The 22,529-nt window shown below is 55.3% G+C and overlaps 1 protein-coding gene across 3 annotated transcripts; it reads left to right on the top strand.

Annotated features, from left to right (window-relative positions):
* The first annotated feature begins 288 nt into the window (after positions 1-288).
* Positions 289-20,946, top strand: SELENOI (selenoprotein I). Of its 3 annotated transcripts, none has more exons than XM_027455502.3 (10): positions 289-428; positions 7,004-7,072; positions 7,413-7,521; positions 9,307-9,381; positions 9,875-10,137; positions 11,388-11,496; positions 12,979-13,027; positions 13,473-13,653; positions 14,423-14,605; positions 16,604-20,946. In XM_027455502.3, exons 1-10 carry the CDS (start codon positions 381-383, stop codon positions 16,718-16,720), a joined length of 1,203 nt encoding a protein of 400 aa, XP_027311303.1. In that variant the 5' UTR covers positions 289-380; the 3' UTR covers positions 16,721-20,946. The 3 variants fall into 3 exon arrangements, with proteins under 3 accessions (XP_027311303.1, XP_071892745.1, XP_071892746.1); XM_072036644.1 differs by having other exon boundaries at positions 16,604-16,717; XM_072036645.1 differs by lacking the exons at positions 7,004-7,072; positions 7,413-7,521; positions 9,307-9,381; ... (4 more) ...; positions 14,423-14,605; positions 16,604-20,946 and adding exons at positions 1,490-1,875; positions 2,170-5,617.
* The last annotated feature ends 1,583 nt before the right edge of the window (positions 20,947-22,529 follow it).

Genomic DNA, 22,529 nt, shown 5'->3' with positions numbered 1-22,529 from the left:
CCAAAACAACCTTTTTATGCCCAAAACACCCAACACCCCCCGTGAAGGCGATGAAATGAAGGAGGGCACGTTTGGGACAGGTGCAAGGACGAAATCCTTTATTCTGAGGGTGCTGAGGCCCTGGTGGAGGCTGCCCCATCCCTGGGGGTGCCCAAGGCCAGGCTGGATGGGGCTGGGGGGGGGGGGGGGGGGGGGGGTGGCAGCCATGTTCCTGCCCCCCCCCCCCCCTCAGGGTCCTCCAGGCCGCTAGGGGGCGCTGTGGGGAGGGCTGTGGGAGGGGGGGGGGCGGCGGTGACGTCACGGGCACGCCCGGTGGGCCGAGGCGGCGGCGGGAGGCGCCGTGGGGCGGCGGGCGCGGTGCTGGGGGGGGGGGGGACGCCATGGGGTACGTGACGGGAGAGCAGCTGGCCGGCTTCGGCAAGTACAAGGTGAGGGGCCGCGGGGGGGGTCTGCTGGGTGTGGGAGGGGGTCGTGGTGCCGGGGGGTGTCGGCCCGGTGCCTGGGGGGGGGGTTTGGGGGGAGGGGGGGGGTCGGGGCCTGGTGCCGGGGGCCCTGGTGCAGTGGGGGGGGGGTCCCGGTGCTTGGGGAGGGGGTCCCGGTGCTTGGGGAGGGGGTCCCGGTGCTTGGGGAGGGGGTCCCGGTGCTTGGGGAGGGGGTCCCGGTGCTTGGGGAGGGGGTCCCGGTGCTTGGGAGGGGGTCTGGTCTTGATGCCAGGGGTCCTGGTGCTGGGGGAGGGGGGTCAGGTCCTGGTGCTTAGGGTCCCGGTGCTCGGGGGAGGGGTCCTCGTCCTTATGGGGTGGGGTCCCGGTGCTTGGGAGGGGGTCTTGGTTATCGGAAGGGGGTCAGGTCTTGATGCTGGGAGTCCTGGTGCTGGGGGGTGGGGGGGGTCGTGGTGCTGGAAAGGGGTCCTTGTCCTTAGTGGGGGTGTCATGGTTATTGGGGGGGAGTCAGGTTTTGGTGCCAGGGGTCCTGGTGCTCTGAGGGGGGGGCAGGTCGTAGTGCCGTGGGTCATGGGAGGGGATCCTGGTGCAGTGTTGGGGGGGGGTCCTGGTGCTTGGGGGGGGGTCCTGGTGCTTTGGGGGGCCTCGTGGTGCCGGAGGGGGGGCAGGTCCTGGTGCTCTAGGGAGGGTCGTGGTGCTGTGGAGGAGTCCTGGTGCTTCAGGGGGTGTCTTGGTGCTGGGGGGGGGCTCTGCTCCTTAGGGGGGGGGTCTTGGTCTTTGTGGGGAGGCGTCCAGACGGGCCTTGAGCACCTCCAGAGGAGGAGACCCCCCAGCCTACCTGGGCAGCCTGTCCCAGCGCTCCGGCACCCTCACCGTGAAGAAGTTTTTCTGCGTGTTGATGCGGAACTGCCTGGGCTCCGTTTCGTGCCCATTACCCCTTGTCCTGTCCCCAAAAAACACTGAAAAGAGGTTGGCCAAACCCCTCTGCCTCCCACCCCTCAGGTATTTATGCACATTGCTGAGATCCCCTCTCGGTCTCTTTTCCCCAGGTCTCTCCTCCTCTCCTCGCAGGGAGGCTGCTCCAGGCCCCTCTCAGCTTTCTATCCACGCTTCGTGCAGCTGGAGCTTGGGTCCTGCCCAGTTCTTCCAGCGCTGGCCGCGTACTGGCAGCACCAGTTGCGCTTACTGGCCTTACTGGGAGGCAGCGTGGGGCCGGCAGGAGCCCAGCCAGCGGCGCGTGCCCCCGGGGCAGGCCTGCGGTCGTGCTGGCAGCAGTAGCTGCGCTCAGGAGGCTGTGGTTTCCCCGAATCAATAGGGGCTGTGACGGAGCACGTTTCTGGAGCATCTCCACTGATGCTGGGACCCGGGAAACTCCAGCAGGGCACAGCGTGGCCCCAAAAGAGGGAGCGAGGAGGCTGCTGCTTTTGGGGTGCGGGTAGGTGACGGTGCAAAACAGCAGGTTTCTTTCAGCTTTTGCTGTGCTGCTTCCTCTGCCTCATCCCCTCAGCCTGCGTTCAGCCCTGGAGGAGGTGTTTTGTGCCTGGAGCACGTCCCCAAAGCCATCAGACCCCAAAGCAGGCGCTCTGTTGGGTGTTGTTGGGCGCTGAGCACCCCGTGCCGGGAGGGATGCAGCGCGGCTCCGCTGTTCAGGAGCACAGACCTTGCGGCTGGCTGCCAGAAATCACGAGCTGCTGCTTAAAAATCCCATCTCCAAATCTATTTCTGGCAGGCTCCTGGGCAACCTCCTCCTAGAAAACTGTGGCCAGGGGAGAAAATGGGTGCGGGACGCTCACGGAGGCGCCTGCTCCTCCTCTTCCTTTCTCTTCTCTCGCCCTCATGCGAGTTTTGCGCCTCCGCTGCGTGGTGCCCAGGGCGCAGCTCTCATCCAGCTGCTGCAGGAGGAGCAGAGGAAGCTCTCAGGTGATAAAAGCTGCGCACGAGGCTCTTGCCACGGGGCTACCTGGTGTAATCCTCACCTGGCGAGCTGCTGCTGGACCTTGGCTCCCCGCGCAGGGAGGCGATGCCCCGGGGGCAACGGTCTGGGGGGAGCGCCAGCGGAGCAGGGCGCTGGCACCGAGCTGCGGCAGCGCCACGTGGCCTGCTCGGGTCCAAAGGTGGGGCAGGACGCTGTCTCACCTCACAAACTCGGCGAGGGGAGAGGGAATTGGGGTTTGGGAAGTGCCTTTCAGAGCTGCCACACCCCAAAATCCTTCTGGGGCCGTGTCTAGCAGCAGCGGTGCGGGGGCGGCGGGAAGCAGCGCGCTCGGTGGTGGCTCTCGTGAGAGGCTCTTTGTCTCCTTACCTGCGTGGGCACTGAAACGAAGCCCTTGTGGTTTTCACGTGTTTGCAGGGCTGAGGCCGGGGAGCAGCTGGAAGGGAGCACCAGTCCCGTGCGGTGTCCTCTGCCCCCAAAAAAGAGGGTGCCCCCTCTCCCAGGAGGAAATCCTTTTCCCCGCAGCCTCCAAACAGGGCTGCAGATGTGGCGCTGCGGGAAGCAGGTGGCTGGCGGCTGTCCTGGCAGCCTCGCAGAGGCTCGTCTGGGAATACGAGCCCTAAAAAGATCTCCGCGGGGCTTGCTCTGGCGAGCAGGCTCTTCAGAACAACACCGCAGCTGGCGGGGAGATTTTTGATGATAGCGACCCGGATGGGAGGCTTGAGGCTACAAAAAGGCCGGTCCTCACCCCCCCCGGGCAAACCGCTTGTCTTCTCCTGCAGGGCCCTTCCTGGGAAGGGTGTGGAGGAGGAGAAGCCTTTGAGCCCTGTTCCTGAATCACTTAACTCCTTCCCCAAGGGCTCCCTAATTGCTCTGAGGCTCCCGCGTGCGCCTGCCTTTAAACATCTCCTTCCCAAGGCGCCGCTTGCACAGGGAGCCGTAAGCTCAGCATCCTCCTGGCCTTCAATACTTCCAGGTGAGCAGCTGTGAGGTGGAGCTGCTTCCTTCTTTTTCTCCTGTTCTGCAGGGAAATTGAGGAGCTGAAACCTCAGCCCAGCTCAGAGCATCCCTTGCCTGTCTGAAAGCCCCCTCTTGGGTGAAAACCACCCAGCTGTCGTGGCTGCAGTGGCATCGCCGTTCCCAGCCGCACATGAGGCCTTCTATGCTCAAGCACCACTGCAGTCCTGTTCAAGGTGTGAACTGGGTGCGAGGGGTGCAGGTAGCAGGCTCCTTGCCTCATCCTGCAGCAGGAGCCCTCCCAGCTTTGCTCAGCCGCCTGCCACCCGCATCCCTCTGCGTCCTTTGTCCCGATAGAGAGGGACGGGACGGCTCCTGGAGCCGGGTGCCTTCCTCCTGGATGCGTGTAACAGAGGGGTGGGAAAGCAGAGCCGCTTCTTAGTAGTGTTTTGCTCTTCAGGTTGCCTTTAAAGCAAACAAAACCAAAAGCTCTGTCTTTTACTTGGCGTTTTTGCTCCAAAAATCTGAGGTATTGGCATGCACCTTCCTCCAGAGCCTGCTGGGATGGACGGGTGCATCTTGTGCATCTCGTCCCGAGTCGTGGCTGCGGGGACGCAGAGGGAGGTGACGGCAGGGCAGAGGGCTTGCAGCTTCCCAGGGAGGCCCAAACTCTGCCGTGAGAAGCTTTCCCTTCCGCTGTGGGGTAGGAGAAACCCAAGGGAGGGTCAGCCCATCTCGGGTTTACTTCGTGGCACTGAAATCCTGCTGCTTTGTTCGTTGCTGCGTGTCGGATCGTGGCTGCGAGGAGCTCCATCCAAAAAGTCACTGCCTGGTTCTCGTAGCTGTGAACCTCCTCTAGCCCTCGTTCCTCCTGTCTGCAAACAGAGCCGGAGGGTTATGGGTTTTTTTGGGGGGGAAAAAAAAAAAAGTTTTGTCTCTTTCAGGTCACATCTTGAAACTCGGCACCAGGAGCGGGCTCGCAGAGCTGCCTGCTCGGGGCCAATCCCCCTCTGGGCCCTGCAGCCCTCCCCTCCAGCTCCCAGGCGGGCTGTAGATGAGCGTAAAAGCTTTGTTTGGTTGTCACAAGGCTGTTCTGTCAGGTTCCTGTTCGTGCACTTCTATTTCTGCCTTTTTTCCCTCCCCTATCCCTGCTCTGATCCTGCAATTCCCGCTCCAGAGGAGCAAGGAGCCTCGGCTTTGTGGTTTGGGGAGCTGGACGAGGCTTCTGCTCACCACGGCAGCTCCTCTCACAGCAGAGGGGCTTCAGCCCTGCTCGTGGACATCAGCAACATGTGAAAACGGGTGAGAGGAGGGAAATGGGGCAGGCAGCGAGGCTGGGGGGCACCTCGAGCACCTCCTCCCCAGCGTCCCGCTGCCCCATGCGTCCTCCCTGCCGCCGGCCGCCCCTCGCACCCTTCCCTGCACGCTCCTCGCTGCCCCTGTGCTCCCTCCTGGTGCCAGCAGAGAAGTGACCTCGGGGAAAACAAACAGGTCGGTGGCACTGAACGCCCTTAAAGCGTGGCAGCAGAGCACGGGCATAGTGCAGGGGGGGTTTGTTTGCCCTGGCACGGCTCGGCTGCGGGTCCTGGGGCCTGCCGGGCTCGCTGCCTCGCCTCAGCCCCCGTGGGGCAAGCTGCCCCCCTCGTACCGAAGGGGGATTGTAGGAAACAGCCTCCTGGATGTTCTGGGGCCGCTGTGTCGAGCGCACGCTGCCTTGCTCCTGCCTCGGGGCTCCCCCAGCCCCCTCCGGGTGTTTGAGGCCGGGGCGCCTGCACAGCACGGTGCTGTCTGCTGCTGCCTCCCGCTAATGGGATTACTGAAAAGCCGCGGTGTTTTTCTGCCTGGGAAAGCTATTAGTGGAATCTGGGCTGTAAATCTGCGTTTTCTTCCTCGCGCACGTAATTGGATCCTGCGGAAACGTCCTGGTTTGGTGCTGAACGTTGGGTGTAAGCTCTGCAAGCCGCTCGTGTCTCTAAACCCCAAAACGATGGCAGGCAGCTCAGTGGCGTGGTGGCACCAAGTTGTCCCTTGCAGGCCGTGCTGGCGCTGAGTACCCCTCAGAAACCCCCCAGCTGGCTTCTTCGTATGAGGAGGGAGGCTGAAGGCTGCCGTGGGTGCCCTCGGTGCACGCAGCGTGACCCCACTGATGGGCTCTGGCTTAGCACCAGAGCACCGGGCTCCCTGCTGCCTTTATCAGTGCCGTGTTAGGTACGGGGTGTGCACGTGCTGCCCCTTCCCCAGGACCGTGCTCATCAGCTGTGCCAAGAGCCTGCGCAAGCTCACGTGTCCAGGTAAAGAGTTTCCGAGTGTAAATTACGCTGAGATCCATCAAATTGCCTATTTACGGCTTTTTTTTGGGCGTAGGAGCAGCTGCTTTTGGAAACGTCACCCAGCAGGGGCTGGAGATGGGGGGCAGCGGAGCTGGACGGAGGGCCCCTCATCCTGGTAGGGTTTTTTTAAGGAGATTTTTTAAGGACTTTCCCCAGGGCACCGCCCCGGCAGACAAACTACAGGGGGCTTCCCCTGCCTCGCTCCTGGTGTGGCATTTGTTCCCTCGTTCGAGGCCGTGACGGGGATAATGAGATTTAATGGGCCTGCAGCCCTCCTCCTCCCCTATCTGGTGGTTACTCCAAAGCCTATTATCTCGTAAGGCGTTCGGCGTTCTGTCCTCCGCCGCTGAATTAAGCTGGGATGGAAATTCCTCGGGGCTGAGGCCTCGTCTTGCACGGCCTCCAGCTCGGGGTTGTGGTGCTGCGCTGCAGCTCCCACAGGGTTCCCAGGGTAAGGATATCGGGATATCCTCAGCCACCTCTGAGGATCAGAAAGCTTTGGGGTGAGGGGTAAGATCTCCTGCTTCCCCCTTCCCTCTGCAGGAATCTTGGCTTTGTGGTGGAGAGGAGCCTTCTGCCGGGAGCCCCACGTCTCCTTCCAGAGCTGGGGTCTGCACCCCTCTTCTCCTCGCTGCCAAATAAATCATCCTCTGCTGCTTGCCCTGCAGCAGGGCGTGTGGGATTCGGGGATGCTCGTGGATGTGGGGTGGTGTCTGTGGCGTTTTGGGGTATCTGCAGGACGAGGGAGGGGGCTGAAGGTCTTGCTCAGAAACAAATTCTGTCTTTTTGGAAGGGGAAGGTCTCTTCCAAGCAACAGGAGGTGAGTGGCGCAGAGCTGCGATCCCAGTGGGTTATTCTGAACCACACCAGCACCCTGTTGGTGACCTGTCTCCTGTTTTAGGGGGGCCCAGGAGGTCCCTGGTCCTGCTCCTCCGGGAGAGCTGCGTGGCTCTGAGAGCTGGGGCAGGCAGGCAGGGCAGGGTGCATCAAGCTGTCACCGATGCAGCTGCAATTCCTCTGGCTGGCCAAAAACGCTCCCTGTGCTGCCCACGGAGGTCTCCTCTGCCTGTCCCGTGAAGGGAACCTTCCAAAAACCTCCGTGGTGAGCCCAGGAGCTGTTTGTGGGCTGGTGGCTGGCGTTGCTGGAGCTGGCAGGCGCTTTTGGGATTGCTCAGCGCCGTCCCTGGTGTGAGCCCGTTCCTGGCTCGAGTGTTCGTGCGATGCAAAGATTGGTGGCAGGTGCCCACAGGGAAAGCTTGATGTTGAGGATCTCCGGCTTCCTGCACGAGGTCCTGGAGCCCTGACTGTTGTGTTTTGACTTTTGTTTCCCCTCTCGTTCACAGTACAGCGCGGTGGACAGCAACCCCCTGTCCCTGTACGTCATGCATCCCTTCTGGAACACGATAGTGAAGGTGAGACCCCGTCCTGCCCCGAGCAGGACAGCGAAACGCCGGTCACCGCCATGTCTTCTGCTCAGAAGTGTCAGCTGCAGGGCCCTGCTTGGCTGAACAGACCCGCTTCGTTTGCGGTGTGACTAATTACAAAGGGCACAGCCTTCCAGCTGGCGGCTGCCCCGAGCTCACTGCATCGCAGCCCAAAGCTTCGCGCAGCCCCACGGTGTTGGATGCACCTGGGCAGTGCTGTCCAGCACCCAGACGACTGTAACCAGCTCTCTGCTGTGGCCGGGAGCAGCGCGTGGTCCTCGTTAAATATTCTAATGAGTTCATGTCTTCTTTTGCTGCTCTCCCATAGATCTTCCCTACCTGGCTGGCCCCAAATCTGATAACGTTTTCTGGCTTCCTGCTGCTTGTCTTCAACTTCTTCCTCATGGCATACTTCGACCCTGACTTTTATGCTTCTGGTAAGGCTGCCTTCTTCTGTTTGGATGTGTCACCTCCTCTCCTGTGCCTTCTGGTGCTCGGAGGTGAGCCCCTGCAGTCGGGGCCCTGCCGGGCAGCTGGCTGCACCACAGGAGGGATGGAGCCGAGGGCCTGAAGTCACCGGGCTTCTCGATGAGGATTTGGCCAGGTGACACCTTCCCTCCAGCTGCTGGGTGCGTTTGCTCCTGGCCAGCTGCGTGCAGGCAGAGGACAAAACAGTCAAAGTCGAGTGGGATTCAGCTCTGCCTTGGCAGAGGACAAGAGCGAGTGCCCTCCTTTTGAAACAGAAAGTGTGGGAAAAGGGTAACGTGGGGAACTCTGCTTTCTGAAGGCAGCAAGCGGAGCCTCTTTATTTGCATCCCAGCTAATTAATTGCCCTCTTGCAGAAACATGCTGGCACCACGTTCAAGCTAACAAAAGCAAAGTCCTCATTCTCCATTTCACCATTTTGCATAACATGAGGATGTGCACAGCTTTACACTTTTTAAACAGTTCCCGTGTCCGCCTGTTCCTGAATCAGTTCAGTCATCTCCTTGCTTGTGGGAGTGTCCTAGGGAAAATCTTAACGCAGCATGGTAACTCTCAGTCACTTACCAATAGCTTCCTTTCTGTATTTTTTTCTCCCTCTCCCCCTGCCAGGTTTGGTTTAGGCTGCTCAGAACAGTTCATCTAGTTGTCCTAAAACCCGGCCAATCATCAAAGTACACTTAAGTGGAAAGTACAGTTAAGTGAGAAAAATATTTTAATTTTTTTTTGGTATAACCTTCACTGATAGGTAGATGAGCACCGTTACCAGTATGAAAAGCTTTCAAAAGCTTGGGTGACGTGAGCACAGCTAAGATTTGGGCTGTGCTTTGGTCCGTGAGCCCTAGGAAGAAAAGCTGACAGTTCACAGGAGCCCAAAAATCCCCAGGACAGGACATCAGATGTTCAAAAAGTTGAGCTCTGCCAAAGGGATGGCAAAGCTTAGGCTCTGGGACCCTTTTATGTTCCTGTTACGGGTCTTCTGCTTGGAAAGAGAAAGTTTAATTTTGCTGGTGAGGCCTCCAGAAGCTTGTGCCTTCGTGGCTGGCTGGTTTGGTGACTTTATGCTCTCCACCTGCTGCTGCAAGGCACCATCCCAATGCACAAAGGACACATTTTGGGGCGTTGTTGCTCCCTGTAGGAGCCCTCTGCATCCTCATGCGAGGCTGCCACCAAGAAGCAGCTCCCTGCTTTTTTTGAGATGCAGCTTTGGGCTCCCCGAGTTGCAGCTAAGCTGGCTGGCTGCCGAGACAGCACCAGCGGAGGAGGAGAGGTTATTAAGGAGGAACTCGGTTTCAATTGGCAGGGACGAGGTCTGGAGACTGGGAGGGAATTCCCCACGTGCCTGCAGCAGAGGCAGGGCGCAGCCACTTCTCCAAGAGGCTCTGGTGATGCTCTGAGCAGTGCGGGAGGAGTGCCTGATCCGCACACACTTCCATGCCCTGCATTTGGGCTGCAGTTGCTAGCTGCCATCACCAGCTCTTGGCTCCTGTGGCTGGGGAGCTGGGGACAGAGGACAAATACGTCCTGGTTTGCAAAGTCCTAGAATTCCTGTCTCTGTAACCCTATTCCATGGGGAGCTGTGGGACAAACAGCTCTGCCACCTCTCCCTGGAGACCCAGCATCTGTTTCGCTGTTTGAGTTGTGGGGGTGCTTTGTCTCGGTGGGCCTCTTGTGCCAAAATAAACCCGCCGAGAGCGTGTACTGAGCTGTCCTCCCCTGGGTCTTTCTGATCTCTGCAGCTCCTGACCACCAGCACGTTCCAAATGGAGTGTGGGTCATTGTGGGTCTCCTCAACTTCATTGCCTACACGTTAGGTAAGAGTTTATCTGCCTGCGGGGGGGGGGGGTTTGTCTCGGTCATCTGTTCATGCTGCAGCTGCGTGCCATCTTATCTCCGAGCCTGCTGAAAAATCTTTGATTCTGGGCCTCAGCCACGGCCCGCTCTGATTGCTGCTCGTGCTGCTAGAGCAGTTCCAGGAACTGCTTGGCAAAGCACATGGGAGGAAGGTGGCCCGGAGCGGCTGACGTGGAAGGAGGATGCTGGACCTGGCTTTGAGGTGCTCTGTGAAATCCTGTCCTTTGCTTCAAATAAACTCTTGCCAGACTTTCCCTCTGTTGCATTTTTCAGTCTCAGGTGGAGGTGGGGAGCGGGACGTGCTCGCAGTTGAAGGATAAGGGCAGGGGGAGCTGGCTGCACGTCTTGTCAGCTGCAGGCTGGCCCGTTGCTCTGTGTAGGGGTGCCCAGCAAAGTTTCCCATTTCGGGAGATGTCTGTCAAAACTCCCTGTTTCTCCTTGCTCTCTTCCCAGACGGCGTTGATGGGAAACAGGCCCGCCGGACCAACTCCAGCACGCCCCTGGGGGAGCTCTTTGATCACGGCCTGGACAGCTGGGCGTGCGTGTACTTCGTCGTGACAGTTTACTCCACCTTTGGACGGGGCTCCACGGGTGTCAGTGTCTTCGTGCTCTACCTCCTCTTATGGGTGGTCTTGTTTTCATTCATCCTCTCCCACTGGGAGAAGTACAACACGGGGATTCTCTTCCTGCCCTGGGGATATGACATCAGCCAGGTGGTAAGTACGCGCCGCAGCGGCTTCAGCAGGAGCTCGATAAAGGGCTGGCGTGCCCGGGGTGCAGCTCTGGTGCCCGTGCAGCCCCCTGTAAATCAGACCCTCTCTGGGGTGGCTGTCCCCAGCCTTGTCCCAGCAGCATGGAGCAGAGCAGGGCTCGGAGCCGTGTGCTGAGAGATGTGTTGGTAGGGTTCAGCTTCGCACAAATATTAAATCCAAGGAAGTTTATGTGGGTTTTTCTGTTCGTAGTAGCTTTTGCAGCTGGATTTCCTACAAGAAACAAGGCTTGAGGAACAGATATCGCCTTGTTTCCTCTCTGTGTGTCCTGGGTATCTCCTGGTACCTAAATGCTTGCTCTGATTAGTTTCCTGTGTTACACCCCACGGGTACATTCAAGCCTAGAAGTTCGGGGTGCCTTTATGCACGAGCAGGATGCGTGCCAAAGTTCAGCTGTGGGACTAGTTTACATGTTAATCACTGTGCCTGGAGCAAAGGTTCCTTGGGAGGTGCCCCCCTGTGGCTGGGTAATGAGGCAGTTGATGTTGAGGTTAACAGTGATGGACCGGTTGGGATGTTGGCACTTCCTTTTCTCGTTAAGGACTTCCCTGCAGGAAACACCTTCTGAAGAGCCCATCAGAACCGTGTGGATGAGTAAAATTCAGCTTTATTGCTTGCAGCTGCCTGTCCTAGCCAGGGTGCAGTCTCACAGCACTGAGCAGCGCACCGTACTCGCATCACATCCTGGGTGGGAAATGCAACAAGCTGGAAGGAGAGTGATTAATTGCAATAATTATCTCTCCTGGTAAAATGAGACTGGAGCTGGTCCCATCTGACTATATTCTGAGCTCCTCCCCAAGAAGCATTTTCTTGACCTGGGTGCTTTTGGACCTCTGTCTAGCACAGAATTCATAGAATCATAGAACATCCCAAGTTGGAGGGGACCCATAAGGATCGTGGAGTCCAACTCCTGGCACCACACAGGTCTGCCCGAAATTTCAGACCATGGAAAAAGAAAGTTGGGCTGGAGGGCTGAGCTACCCCACAGCGTGCTCCGTGCACCTTCAGGGCTTCCATCACAATCCAGGTGTTCCCTGTTAGCTTTTTTCCTGTAATAACTTCAGCAGATGGCTGATAGGAGACCCTGGACAAACCTCCAGAGCCCAGCTGCTGTTCCCTGAAGCTCCCGGGCGTGCGTTGTGCTGCCAGACTGGGGCCGTGCTGCTGACACCCGCTTCTCTTCTGCTTTCTTTCAGACCATTTCCATCGTCTACATAGTGACGGCCATTGTGGGAGTTGAGGCCTGGTATGCACCTTTCCTGTTTAATTTCTTATATAGAGACCTATTCACTACAATGATTATTGGTAAGAAACTCCATGTTGAAGCCTGTCTTTTAAACACAAACCTCTTTTCCCAACACCCAATGTCCTAATTATTCTGTGCCGCTGTTCTGTTTGCTGTAATGAAGGCTCTCGTGGGCTGTCACCCAGCTGACTAACGCAGGGTGTTCGTGCAGCCTGCCCTTTGCCAGGTCTCCCGGGGCAGTTAATTTGGAGAAGCTGACTTGCTGCAGCATGTCTGGGTCAGTGGTGGCCAGAAGGATGAGGAGGCAGCACGCTGAGCTCGTGCCTTCGGGCTTATTCAGGCTGATCCCAAGGGGCTGGTGCACGGTGGCTGTGCAGCCAGACCCAAAATCCTTCCTCGCCTGGAGCTGGGCTCCAGCCCGGGCAGAGGAGAGCTGCTGAGGGAGCAGGAGCTGGAGCCAGAATGCTGTGCCAGCAGCCTTGGGCTGCTGCAGGGAGCGATGTTAGGTGGGGAAAACACCTTTGTGGGTCCTGCCCTCCATGCACTTGTCCAAAAATTAAGTAAAAGGGTGTGCAGCCTTCTTCCAGAAAAGCTGGCTCTTCTCTCCAGCAGAATAAGTACCTGCAAAGAGGGGAGTAACACAGGTGGAGCTGCGTGGCTTGATGTGATTTGGCTTATTCAGAACTTCTTCCTCGACTGTATTTTCTTAACCTATGCCCTTTTCTTTAGGAGTTAATTGTAAGTGCTTAATTTCAAGTCAGTGTGTCTTGAATTGTTACATTAAGAGAAGTGCAAGCATCAGATTTACCCAGGTGGATATTTTGAGCTTTCTTTTGGCAGCCACAGAATTGAAGATATGAATAATAAATGCACTTTGCCTTCGTGGAAAGTAGAGCACGATGCGTACACTCAGTGTATTTGTGCATTCGAATGGGAGTCAGGTTATTAAAAGCAGGAATACTTACATGTCTGTTAAAATACCTCCTGCTATATAAACATGGAAGGAGTTGTGATGGACTTCCATGGGTTTGGGTGTAGCAAACGATGTTTCCCATTTAGGTCTAGATTTTCAGGTTTTTTATATCATTTGTTAAGCTGAATCACAAGAGTTTTGCACGATGGGAACTGGAAATGCTTGCACGTGGTGGGAGAAACAGCAGATTGGCTTTACTGTGAGGACTGAAACCTCTGCTGTGTGCATCCATGTCACTTGTGGGGTTTGAACTCACCCTGGGTCCCATTAAAAGCAGGATTGTAATTAAACTTAGTAACTGTTTAAAGCATAACACCAGGCTCGTGAATGAAACTTTTTAAAATTGAAATGTCCTTAATTAATAGCAGACCTTAACTTGTAATTACAAACTCTTGAACCAGAATCTTGAGCACCTCCTTTTAAACCTGCTGAGCTGTTCTTGGTGCACCTCTGAGCTATTTTGAGTTGCAAGCAGCTTAAACTGGAGCCCAACCATCTGCCCCTCCGTGGGGTGCACGCGATGGCCTCCCTCTGCACGGGGCAGTAACGTGGCTCTTTTCTCTTCCAGCTTGTGCCCTCACCGTGACGCTGCCGATGAGTCTGTACAACTTCTACAAGTAAGTTTTGCTGTTTTTAACTCTCCCTGCCTGCATTAGCACCTTTGCAGGAACCCCCAGAGCCTCTTATGACCTGGTTGCCCTAGTAGCTTTCAGATGGGTGTTTTCAGGGTGACAAAGCAGCTTCTGAATATCCGAAGGTCGCTGTTGTGGGGTGCAGCCTGCTCAGCAGGGGCTTGCTGAAGGGCTCCCAGCTTATGCAGGCTTGTCCAGTTGTTCACAACCCAGAAGTGCAGGTGCCTTTGTCATTCAGGGCTTCCTTGGGTTTTAGGTTAACAATTAAGGTGTGCATCATCCTCATGTGACTGTGCTTATGACTGGCGTTGGCAGTTTTGGGAGGCAGAATGGCCAGTGAGATTTTACGGGGTACATCTGGAGGCAGGGACCAGGTGTTTCTCAGCTGTGGTTCCAGGAGTTTTCATTTCTCTGTCCGCTTGCCTTGCAGGGCCTATAAAAATAACACCTTGAAGCACCACTCTGTGTACGAAATCATGCTGCCACTGGTGTCCCCGGTGTTGCTCTTTGTGCTTTGCACCACGTGGATCTTCGTGTCACCCATGGACATCCTGGAGGTCCATCCCAGGCTCTTCTATTTCATGGTCGGAACAGCCTTTGCAAACATTTCCGTGAGTGGCTTTTGCTTTATGCTTCTGTGTAGCCCCTGGGAAGCATGCAGCCTTCCAGGGTGAAGAAAAATGCCAGTTCAAATGGGAGGAAGGAAGGGAGGTGTGAAGGTTTAACATGAGACAGCTCTGATATTTTGCTGTGACTGAAAAGAACGAGCAGGAAAGCAGACAGGGTTTGTGGTCTGCAAATGTCACAGGCATCTGTGCTGCAGCTCTCAGCTCTTGCGAAACGAGAGACGTAGTTAACGTGAGTGTGTTCACACCCTTGCATCCTCTGTGGTGTCAGTAGCAAACTGTTAATATCAAGGAAGTTCTTGTTTCTTTTCGGAGAGTAAACTTAAAAATTGGAGGGCCAGCAGCTGTTGTCCAAACCTGATTTAGCTGCATGTTGCACCTGTGCCTGCTTGAGACCTTACCAAAGGGACTTGTGCCTATTGTATCAGATCTGTGTCCGTGCTCTGCCAGCAGCCCGTGCTGCTGATCGTGCAGAATGCTGCTGGTAAGGCTCGGTCAGCTCAGGGGAACTCCTTTTCCCTTTGAACATGCCCTTGATGGCTGTGACCTGCACCACAGGGCTCTGCTCTGTGTGTCTCACAGGAATTGTAATGCAAAGGCAGATCCCAAGTGCGAAACTCAGAGAAACTGATGGTAGTTGTAAGCGCAGGCAATCGGTTTGTGTACCTGTGTGACCGTGCTCCACGCTGTGAACAGTTCTGGGCTTGCAGAGCCCGTGCTGGCTGCAAACTCTGACAGCTTTCTCTCCCCGCAGTGCCAGCTGATCGTTTGTCAGATGAGCAGCACACGCTGCCAGCCTCTGAACTGGATGCTGCTCCCCATAGCGCTGGTGCTCTCCGTGGTGGTGTCCGGCTTCGCCCCCAACAGTGAAACTCTTCTTCTCTACCTGCTAACTGCTTTCCTCACCCTGGCACACATCCACTACGGCGTGGTCGTGGTAGGTGAACTGGGCACGTGGGCGTTGGGCTCGGCTGCAGGCTCTGCTGGGGAGCTGCTGCTTAAAAACAGAGAAACAGCTTGGGGCTGCAAGCTCTGTGGGGCTGGCCGTGACCATGGGAAAGGTGGGAAGCTCTGGAAGGCTGGTTGGGTTTAAAACGAGCCTTGCACAATGTTCTCTGGGGTTCTTGTGCCAGAGATGGGTTTGAAACACGTCCTCGTGTCTCTGCTGCTGTGTTTTTAACTCATGGCTGTGGCTGCAGCTTAGAGACCAGCCTGTAGGTCAGCCAGTCTGCATGACTCGCACCCCTGGGCAGCAGGAGGCACTCCTGGAGATGCTCACAGCAGTGGCTGTGGTGTCTGCACGTTGGGAAGGAGAGCCTGGTTTGGGAGTCCTAGTGTCAAACAATTTGCTGTCAGTGGTTAATCTGCGACCCTACTGACGTGCCCTGTGCTGGGGAAGCGTCCCTTGCACTGCAGCTGCCTGCCTCCTCCCTGCTCCTGGGGCAGGGAGCTGGGTTTGCTCCCCTCACTCTCTGCAAACTCTGCCTGAGCTTTGATTAAGAGAGAAAACAAACTCAGAGGAGACCAAGTCCAGTTAGAAATGCCCTGGGAAGCTGCTCAGGAAGAAGTAGGGCAAGGGCCCAGATGTTCCCTGCAGAGCTGGCTGCTGCCACGTGTGTAAACCCTCCTTGGGAAGCCCTGTCCCCCGGGAGCCCCGGCGCTAATGTGGAGCCTCCAGAGTCAAGTTTGAGCTGTAATTACAGCGAGGAAGTAATACCCAGGTTGTCTTGTCTTTCCAATTAGTGTAATGAGGCTTCTATGCGAGAAGGATTTGAATAGCTAAGAAGCTTAAATAAATTTGGTCTTGGAGTCATAGCTGGAGATGGGAGACCGAGAGGAGACGGTGTAATCCTCTCTGCCCAGGCCTGCCCATCAGTCAGGGAGTTTTCCAGTGCTCTGCTCCCTTGAATTTGTGTTGCCCCTCTTCCAGCCTTCCCAGGGCCCTTCTGCAGCCTCCCCTCCCAGGACAGAAGCGCCTTTACTGATCCTGAGGTGCAGAACTTTTAGGGCAGTGACTGGGATGTAATCCCCAATATTCAGAACTTGGGAACGCTGGTGTGGACTAGATGCTGTGCCACAGCTTGCTGCCCTGCTCAGCACCTGGTGTTGCTCAGCACTGCTCGCTGGTGGATCTGCAGTGCCCCACCATCCGTTTTATCCTCTGTGTCTCTGCACCTCTGCTGGCTGCCAGGCACGTAGAAGTGGTGCTTCCCAGGCTAACGGGGCTCTGTGAGCACCTGAAAGAGCCTTTTGCTGGTGCAGCTCTCGGTCCTTCGTGGTTTTCTCATTGCTTCACAAGAGGTGGTGAAAGCTGGCTTCCTCATTCTGCTGTAAAAGGCACCCGATTACCCAAACCTGGCATTGGGCACGCTCCTCACTGCTGCCTTCCTGTGCCAGTGCAAAGTACTCGACCCCCAGTTTTAATTGGAAACGGACTCAGGGAACAACTTTTCCTGTGGTTATCCGAGATTATCAAATTAATTGAAGGTAAATATTAATAATATTGCTCTGAAGGGCCAAGAAGAAGTGCTGCAGAGTAAAAACACGAGTGCCTGTGCTTGGGGCAGGGTGTTTCTGAATCCCCTGTATGAGGGTAGGATGGAGGCAAGCCTGCTCCTGGACAGGCTTGGCTCTTGCTTCTGCTCTAATTCAGCTGTTGTAAAGCCTGGCTGCATAAAACCATCCAGGGAGGGGGCAGGAGAAATCTGCCCTCCCTGGTGTGCTGGGAGAAGTGGGGCAATGCTGGGCAGATGCTGCAGTCCAGCTCTGCTGCGTCGGGGGGAGCAACTGGCTGGGACAGTGATGGGGAAAGTGGGTGCAAGGAGGTTGCAGGGCTCTGTCAGCCGTGCAGGGAACAGGTTGGGCTCTCTGCCTGCTTTTCTCCTTGTCCCCCTGCGCCTTGCTGACCCTCTCCTGTTGCCTGCCTTGTCCCCAGGTGAGCCAGCTGAGCAGGCACTTCAATATACGACCCTTCTCGCTAAAGAAGCCCACGCCGGATTGACTAGGAGTGGAGGAAGAGAAAATCAGCTTGCAGTCTGCAGAAGTACTGTAAATAACTGCTGCAAATACCTGTAAATACTTCAACCATCACCACGGATCTAAACCTATCCTCTGGACAGACATCAGGGCAAAGTATGCGCGGTATCTGGTGCAGCCAGGTTGGGACTGGTACGGGACAGCCTCTGCTGCTGTTCAGCGAACACAAGCCTACGGTTTTGGGTGAAACTGGACGAGGAGGGTAGCCTTTCAGGTCACTATTACTGTATTTTAGACCAGCTGAATGTTCCCAGTAAAACCTCAAACCCCAGCGCTTGCTCAGATAAAGCTGGTTGGGGATGCAGATGGCTTTACCTGAGCAAAGCACCTTGACCCATCACCAGAACCAACGTAGCAGCTGATTTCTGCGAGGTCAAGGGAACATCCTGGTGGTCAAGCGTTCCTGTCTGTCCCTAATCCTGTTAGCCCTTCTCCCGGGCCGGTACTTAAGGAGCAAACGGTGACAGTTCTCCCACATTCTGTCCTGCCTTCCTGCACTCATTCATTTGGGCAAATACTTGCACCTTTTTTTTAAAGCAGAAGTAAACACACAACACTTGTAGTAATATTCTACTTAGGTGGGGGGCTTAGGAATCAGGGCTCAATTGGATGTAGAAGTGGGGAGGCAGCTTCCCCAGCCCCTGCCTGAGCAGTGGGCACCTGGGACCACATCTCAATGTTCTCTGTGGGCTGGCACGTGGGCCCTGACCAGCAGTGAGACGTGGCTCACACCAGCCTCTGTAACACAGAGCCAAACCCCCCAATTCCTGCTGGTATGAACTGGCTGCTCCAGGTCGGCTCTGCTGGGTCGCTGCGTGCTGCCCGAGCCTCGTCTTCTGTGGCAGTGCAGCCGGGCTCAGCCTGCCCTTCCCACCAGCCCACCAGCAGCAGCAAATCCACAGCTCGGAGAAGCACCTTAATAATGTCGTGTTGGTTGCGTGTGCACTTTCAGAAAGCTCACAGGCGCGTGTGTGGTGGGATCCTTCCCAAATACCACTTTGTTTTCCAAACCGCTGTCCCCGGCGGCTGTGTGTCTCATCCAGGGATATATTTGTTTACTGTCCATTTGTAGAAGATGTTTGCATTGATTTTTTTTTAAACATTACTGTAATTGAGTTAATTGAGTGGGGTGGTGAAGACTGAATGCTGATTTTCTTTTCTGTTCACTTTTATTTAATGAAGACCTGTGCTTGAATGAAGAGTGTAGCTTAAACCCAGGTTCTGGAAAGGCTGCATCCGGAAGTGGACAAGCACAGCAGATTGTGCATATGTAATTACCATGGGAACAAAGTCTCTTACACACTGATTATTGTGGGTCTTGGAAGCTTGGTCACGGCATTTTCCTTCCGCAGGTGAAGCCTCCTCCTCCTGCTTTAGGAAACCTTCAAGCTGTAACTACTATTTAATGATTTGGCATTTTTTTTTGTTTGCTTTTTTTTTTTTTTTTTGTAAATTTGAATCATTGTCATGCAGACTGAGACTTGAAATCCTGAGGCAGCTCGCAGTGTCCGCTGCTCTGCGTGGTGCCGTGGGTGGAATTGGGGTCTCTCGGTCACGGTACGTCCTGCGTGGGGTCGGCTGCGGCGTTCGGGCTGGCACCACCGGAGGGCTCGGCTGCTCGTCTGTCTGTCCGTGTGTCTGTACAGCCACGTGTCTGCGAGCGGTGTCTGATCCGGGAGAGGGGGCAAATGGTCTTCAGAATTTATTTAATAAAGTAGCTTACTCTATATATTTTACTGATATTGTACAGAAAAAAAAAATTAAGTGTGCAAAGGAGTTGGGCTGTGCTTGAATCTTTGACTCTGGCTGTTTAATTAAATTCATTTATGAAGGGAGATAAATTACAGGGACTCTCTGAAATGGAACACAGCTCTTACTTGGGGGGCCCGTTCAGGTAGCAAAGCTCTGCTAGCAGCACTGGCAAAAGCAGCAGTTAGATGATTTATTTTCTAGTTAGATGTCTGCAGGACTAGGGAACAACTGAGCTGTTCCCTCAGCCCTTCAGCTGAGCTGTAGGGTCCCGAGCTTGTGTTGTCCTGGCTCTTCCCATAGCTGGACCCAAGGACTGGGCTCACCAGTGCTGCCAGGGGATGTCTGATCTTAAACCTCGGGGTGTCGCTTTGTCTCCTTACTACACGGTTTGTCTCTTGTCTTGCTTGGCTGTGAGCTGGTGGATTTTTGCAGCCCGTAAGAGTATGCCCTGAAAAAAAGCCTTTGTAAAGCTACAAACATGTGGAAGCAGGACTTCCTCTCTACAATCCTGCAAATACTTGTGCTGTAGGAAAAAAAGATGTCTCTTAAAAACTGGAACCACTTCCTATCTGCACAGGCTTTATCTGTGAAGAGTCCTGGATTTTTGGTGCCTTAATTTATTGCACCTTGAAGCTAGAAAAATACCTGCTTAAATCTTAAATAAATCTTAAATCAGTGCTGGAAAGTAGGCTCGCTCCTCTCTAGTGCTGCCAGGCTCGTGGCAAAGCGAGGGGAGAGCAGACCTGGTCTCGGTGGGCACCCGACTCCGGTTCTGACTCGTGCTGCTGTGAAGCTGGGTGGGTTTCTGTCTGGGCTGTTGTAACGTGGGTGATTTCTGACCCCAGCTTCTGGGGGAACAGAAACACTTGAGCAGAAAGACCAAACCGTCTCGCCGTGGTGGGGTAGGGCATGCTGAGAAACAAATTATTTATTAATAATAATGGTTTGAAGTCTTAAAAATAAATTTATTCCTTGCTAACTACATCTGAGGGTGTGTTATGGTGCTGGTTGCTCCCCTTGCTGGCTGGGCTGTGTCCTCAGGCCTGCCCGGGGCCAGTCCTCATGGTTTGTGCTGTCGCTTCTTGCAGGGATAGAGTTGATCATAGTTTATTAATTACTGGTGGACCTGCTGAGTTGGTAACAGGACTGGTAGGTGCTTCCCTAAATCTATTTTGCACACTTTATCTCAATCCAGAGTATTACTGGGGGTGAAAAAACACGTTCAGGGAGGGTGCAGTCCTTCAGGACCCTCAGGACCGTCGGGCTCCAGGCAGGTCCCAGTGCTGCTCCTGCTCCTTGCTGTGGTCGGTCACTGTTCATGGTGAAGTGGGGAGCTGGGACATGTTAGCAGGCTGGTGCCGGGCTCACCTGGCTGGGACAGCCTGGCAGACTGGGTTAACGCAGGCTTTTTATCTCAGTTGTGTGGCTTCGTGTCCCAGCTCCTGCCTCTGCACCATCCCAGGGACCTAGCGCAGGAATTCCTCGGCTGGGGCTGGCGTGCGGGTGTTGTGGCCTCCTGGAGTTTGCATTAAAGCAGTGTTCACACTAAGAAATGTTTTATAGCTGCAATCACTGCCTGGAAATCATGGATGTGAGCGCTGTGGTTTTAGCTCATTCCTTCCCCTCAGTGACTGTGCCGCAGTTGGCTCCGGCTGTCCCGTGGGGGTCATTGCATGGCTCAGCAGCAGCCTCTCCTTGCAAACGTCAGGCACCCAATGCAGCCAGGGCCAGGGGTGCAGGATGCTGCAAGTGTGAGCTTCTAATGCCCTGAAAACATACTTTAGAGCTGGCCTGGTGTTACTCTGGGTGCGGGGAGTACGTGCAGTTTGTAATCTGAGAGCAGCTTTGATCTGTGCCTCTGAAGAGCCAGTCAGTTCTAGCAAGACCCCTAAAATCCCCTCCTCTGGGAGCATCTGTGCCTGCGTGGGATAGACCTGGGAAGCCTTTGGGAAAGTAGCAGAGATTTGTGTGTATACACAGACCCGAGAGCACAGCTGCTTTGTGTGCACGCAGGAGCTGTAGCTGAAGCTCTGCTCCCTTAGTTTATGGCACAACCGGGCACAGGGCTTTTGTACCCCAAAACGTGTAGGAAATTCCCCAAAGCTGTCTCGTTTCCAGCTGTCCCTTTTTGCTTAGTGTGCAGCACTTGCTTGAGGCGCAGGAGGAGTTCCCCCCACGGATCAAAATCTTCCTCTCCCCCTCGTGCAGGGAGCCTGGCCTGCTTCTGTCCCTCGAGCTTGTAGTTGAAGTGGGTGCTGGTTTTGGTGGGGGTCCCTCAGCCCAACCTGCCTGCCCATGAGCAGCCCTGGCATGGCTGCGGGCCCCAGGACCCCGATTCCTTCCCTGGAGCCGTCCTCAGGCTGGGAGTTTAGGTACTGAAGTGAGTTTGGATTCGTCTCTTAAATGCTATTACTGAAGTATTTATTGTGTTTAAAATGAACGAAAAACTATTACAGTTCAATAAAGAATGAAATTTTCCAAGCCTTTTAAGGGTGTTTGTCTTTTTTTTTTCTTTTTTTTTTTTTTCTCTCCCTTCTGCAGCTCAGGACAGGGATGTGAAAGGTGATGGGGCAGGGGAGCAGCACATCCTACCAGCCTCTCCATCACTCCGTAGCCTCCCCAGGGCAGGCAGGGCTCCTCAAAGGGCTTTGTGCCCTGCTCCTGCCACGCCAGCAGCTCATTGACAAGGTGCAGCCTTTGCAATGAAGCCGCTCCCTGCAGCAGCATCCATCTCTCAGGCATCAGGCTCTGCTCCTGGCCTTGCTCCAGGCTGCCTGCCCTGCTCTGCTCTGCCCTGCAGCACGTGCCAGGGTCAGCACTAAGCCCTGTGCAAGCGATTAAATCTCTTAACAAGCCCTTTAACAATTGATGCTGAGTTTCCAGGAACAACTTGGGGAGAACTGGGGCTGCGTGGGGACGTGGCCACGGGGCTCCAAGGTGCACGGAGCAAACAGGCATTGCTTCACTGCGCAGCCCTTCCCTCCACGCATCACAGCCCGCTTCCACCACGCCTCATCCCGTGTGGTGCTCACCCTGACTGCTCACAAAAGCGCCCTGGGAGGAGGAGGAGGAGGCTGGGTGGTGGTGGAAAAGTTTTCCCAGTGCCACCCGGCTTGCCTTGCAAAAGCAGACAAGTCAGAACACGGCCATGCCCCAACTGAGCTGTCTGAGCTCGCAGCGAGCTCTCAGCTGCTGGCTGCAGCACGAATCAGGGCGATCCCTACCTCAGCCCTGCACCAGCACAACCGGAGCCGTGCATGGGGCAGTAAGCAGTAAGATCCTTTGTGTGGGGTGCCCAACGTTTACTGTTTTCAGTGAAATAGCAGCACTTTGTTACAGTAACTGGATTGATACTAATCCATCACCACCACAAGTCAGTGATTAGTCTACTATGTAGCCAAGTTGCTAGATCTTGCCATAAATATGGTGCCTTCAGGGGTTGAAGGTTCACACACCAACAAGTGCACAAGCATGAAAGGATCTCAGATTTGAGGAATAACCCTGAGAGGCGTTCCAGCCCCGGTGGGCATCACATCTGCTGCTTCCATAAGGAGAGCTCGTTAGGGCTTCTCTGACTGCTGTATTAATGAGATAAAGCGCTTGGCTCGTAGTCAGTCCTCTACCACATTGGTTTTGGTCTCTCCGTGTAAATTGCTACTTCTCCATGAGTAATTTCAATGGATCACCTGTTCTAGGGCTGTACCCCCTGTTTTGTGGTCGTGGCTGTGAGTAACCGCCCAGTGCTGTTAATTAAGGAGCTGCCCAGTTCAGGGAACGCTCACACTGAGGTTTCCTGTGGTTTGTAACCTGAGCAAGACTGATGCTGAGAACAGGAGCTGGGCATATCCGCCACAGGAGGGCACCTTGTTTTGTGGCCACCAAATGGCACCGAAGATGAGCTGGGCATTGAATCACAGAATTTCTAGGTTGGTCTGAATCACTGCTCTGCGATTCCCCCAGCACGCCTACTTAGGCTAAACAGAGAGGAATGGGCTCAGGGGCTAGAGCCCTCCTGGCTGCAGGCTGGGGGCAGAGCCTTGAGCAGAGCCCCGGAGCCCTGTGACCTCTCCCCG

Source organism: Anas platyrhynchos, chromosome 3 (genome assembly GCF_047663525.1).
Source record: "Anas platyrhynchos isolate ZD024472 breed Pekin duck chromosome 3, IASCAAS_PekinDuck_T2T, whole genome shotgun sequence".
Taxonomy (NCBI): domain Eukaryota; kingdom Metazoa; phylum Chordata; class Aves; order Anseriformes; family Anatidae; genus Anas; species Anas platyrhynchos.
This window is presented reverse-complemented; position numbering and strand designations above follow the sequence as displayed.

Excerpts from the sequence above, each read along its gene's own strand:
- SELENOI (XM_072036644.1), top strand. The coding sequence starts at position 381 with ATGGGGTACGTGACGGGAGAGCAGCTGGCCGGCTTCGGCAAGTACAAG. Across the intron at positions 10,138-11,387 it reads GATATGACATCAGCCAGGTG|ACCATTTCCATCGTCTACAT; the intron begins GTAAGTACGCGC and ends GCTTTCTTTCAG. Across the intron at positions 14,606-16,603 it reads TCCACTACGGCGTGGTCGTG|GTGAGCCAGCTGAGCAGGCA; the intron begins GTAGGTGAACTG and ends CCTTGTCCCCAG.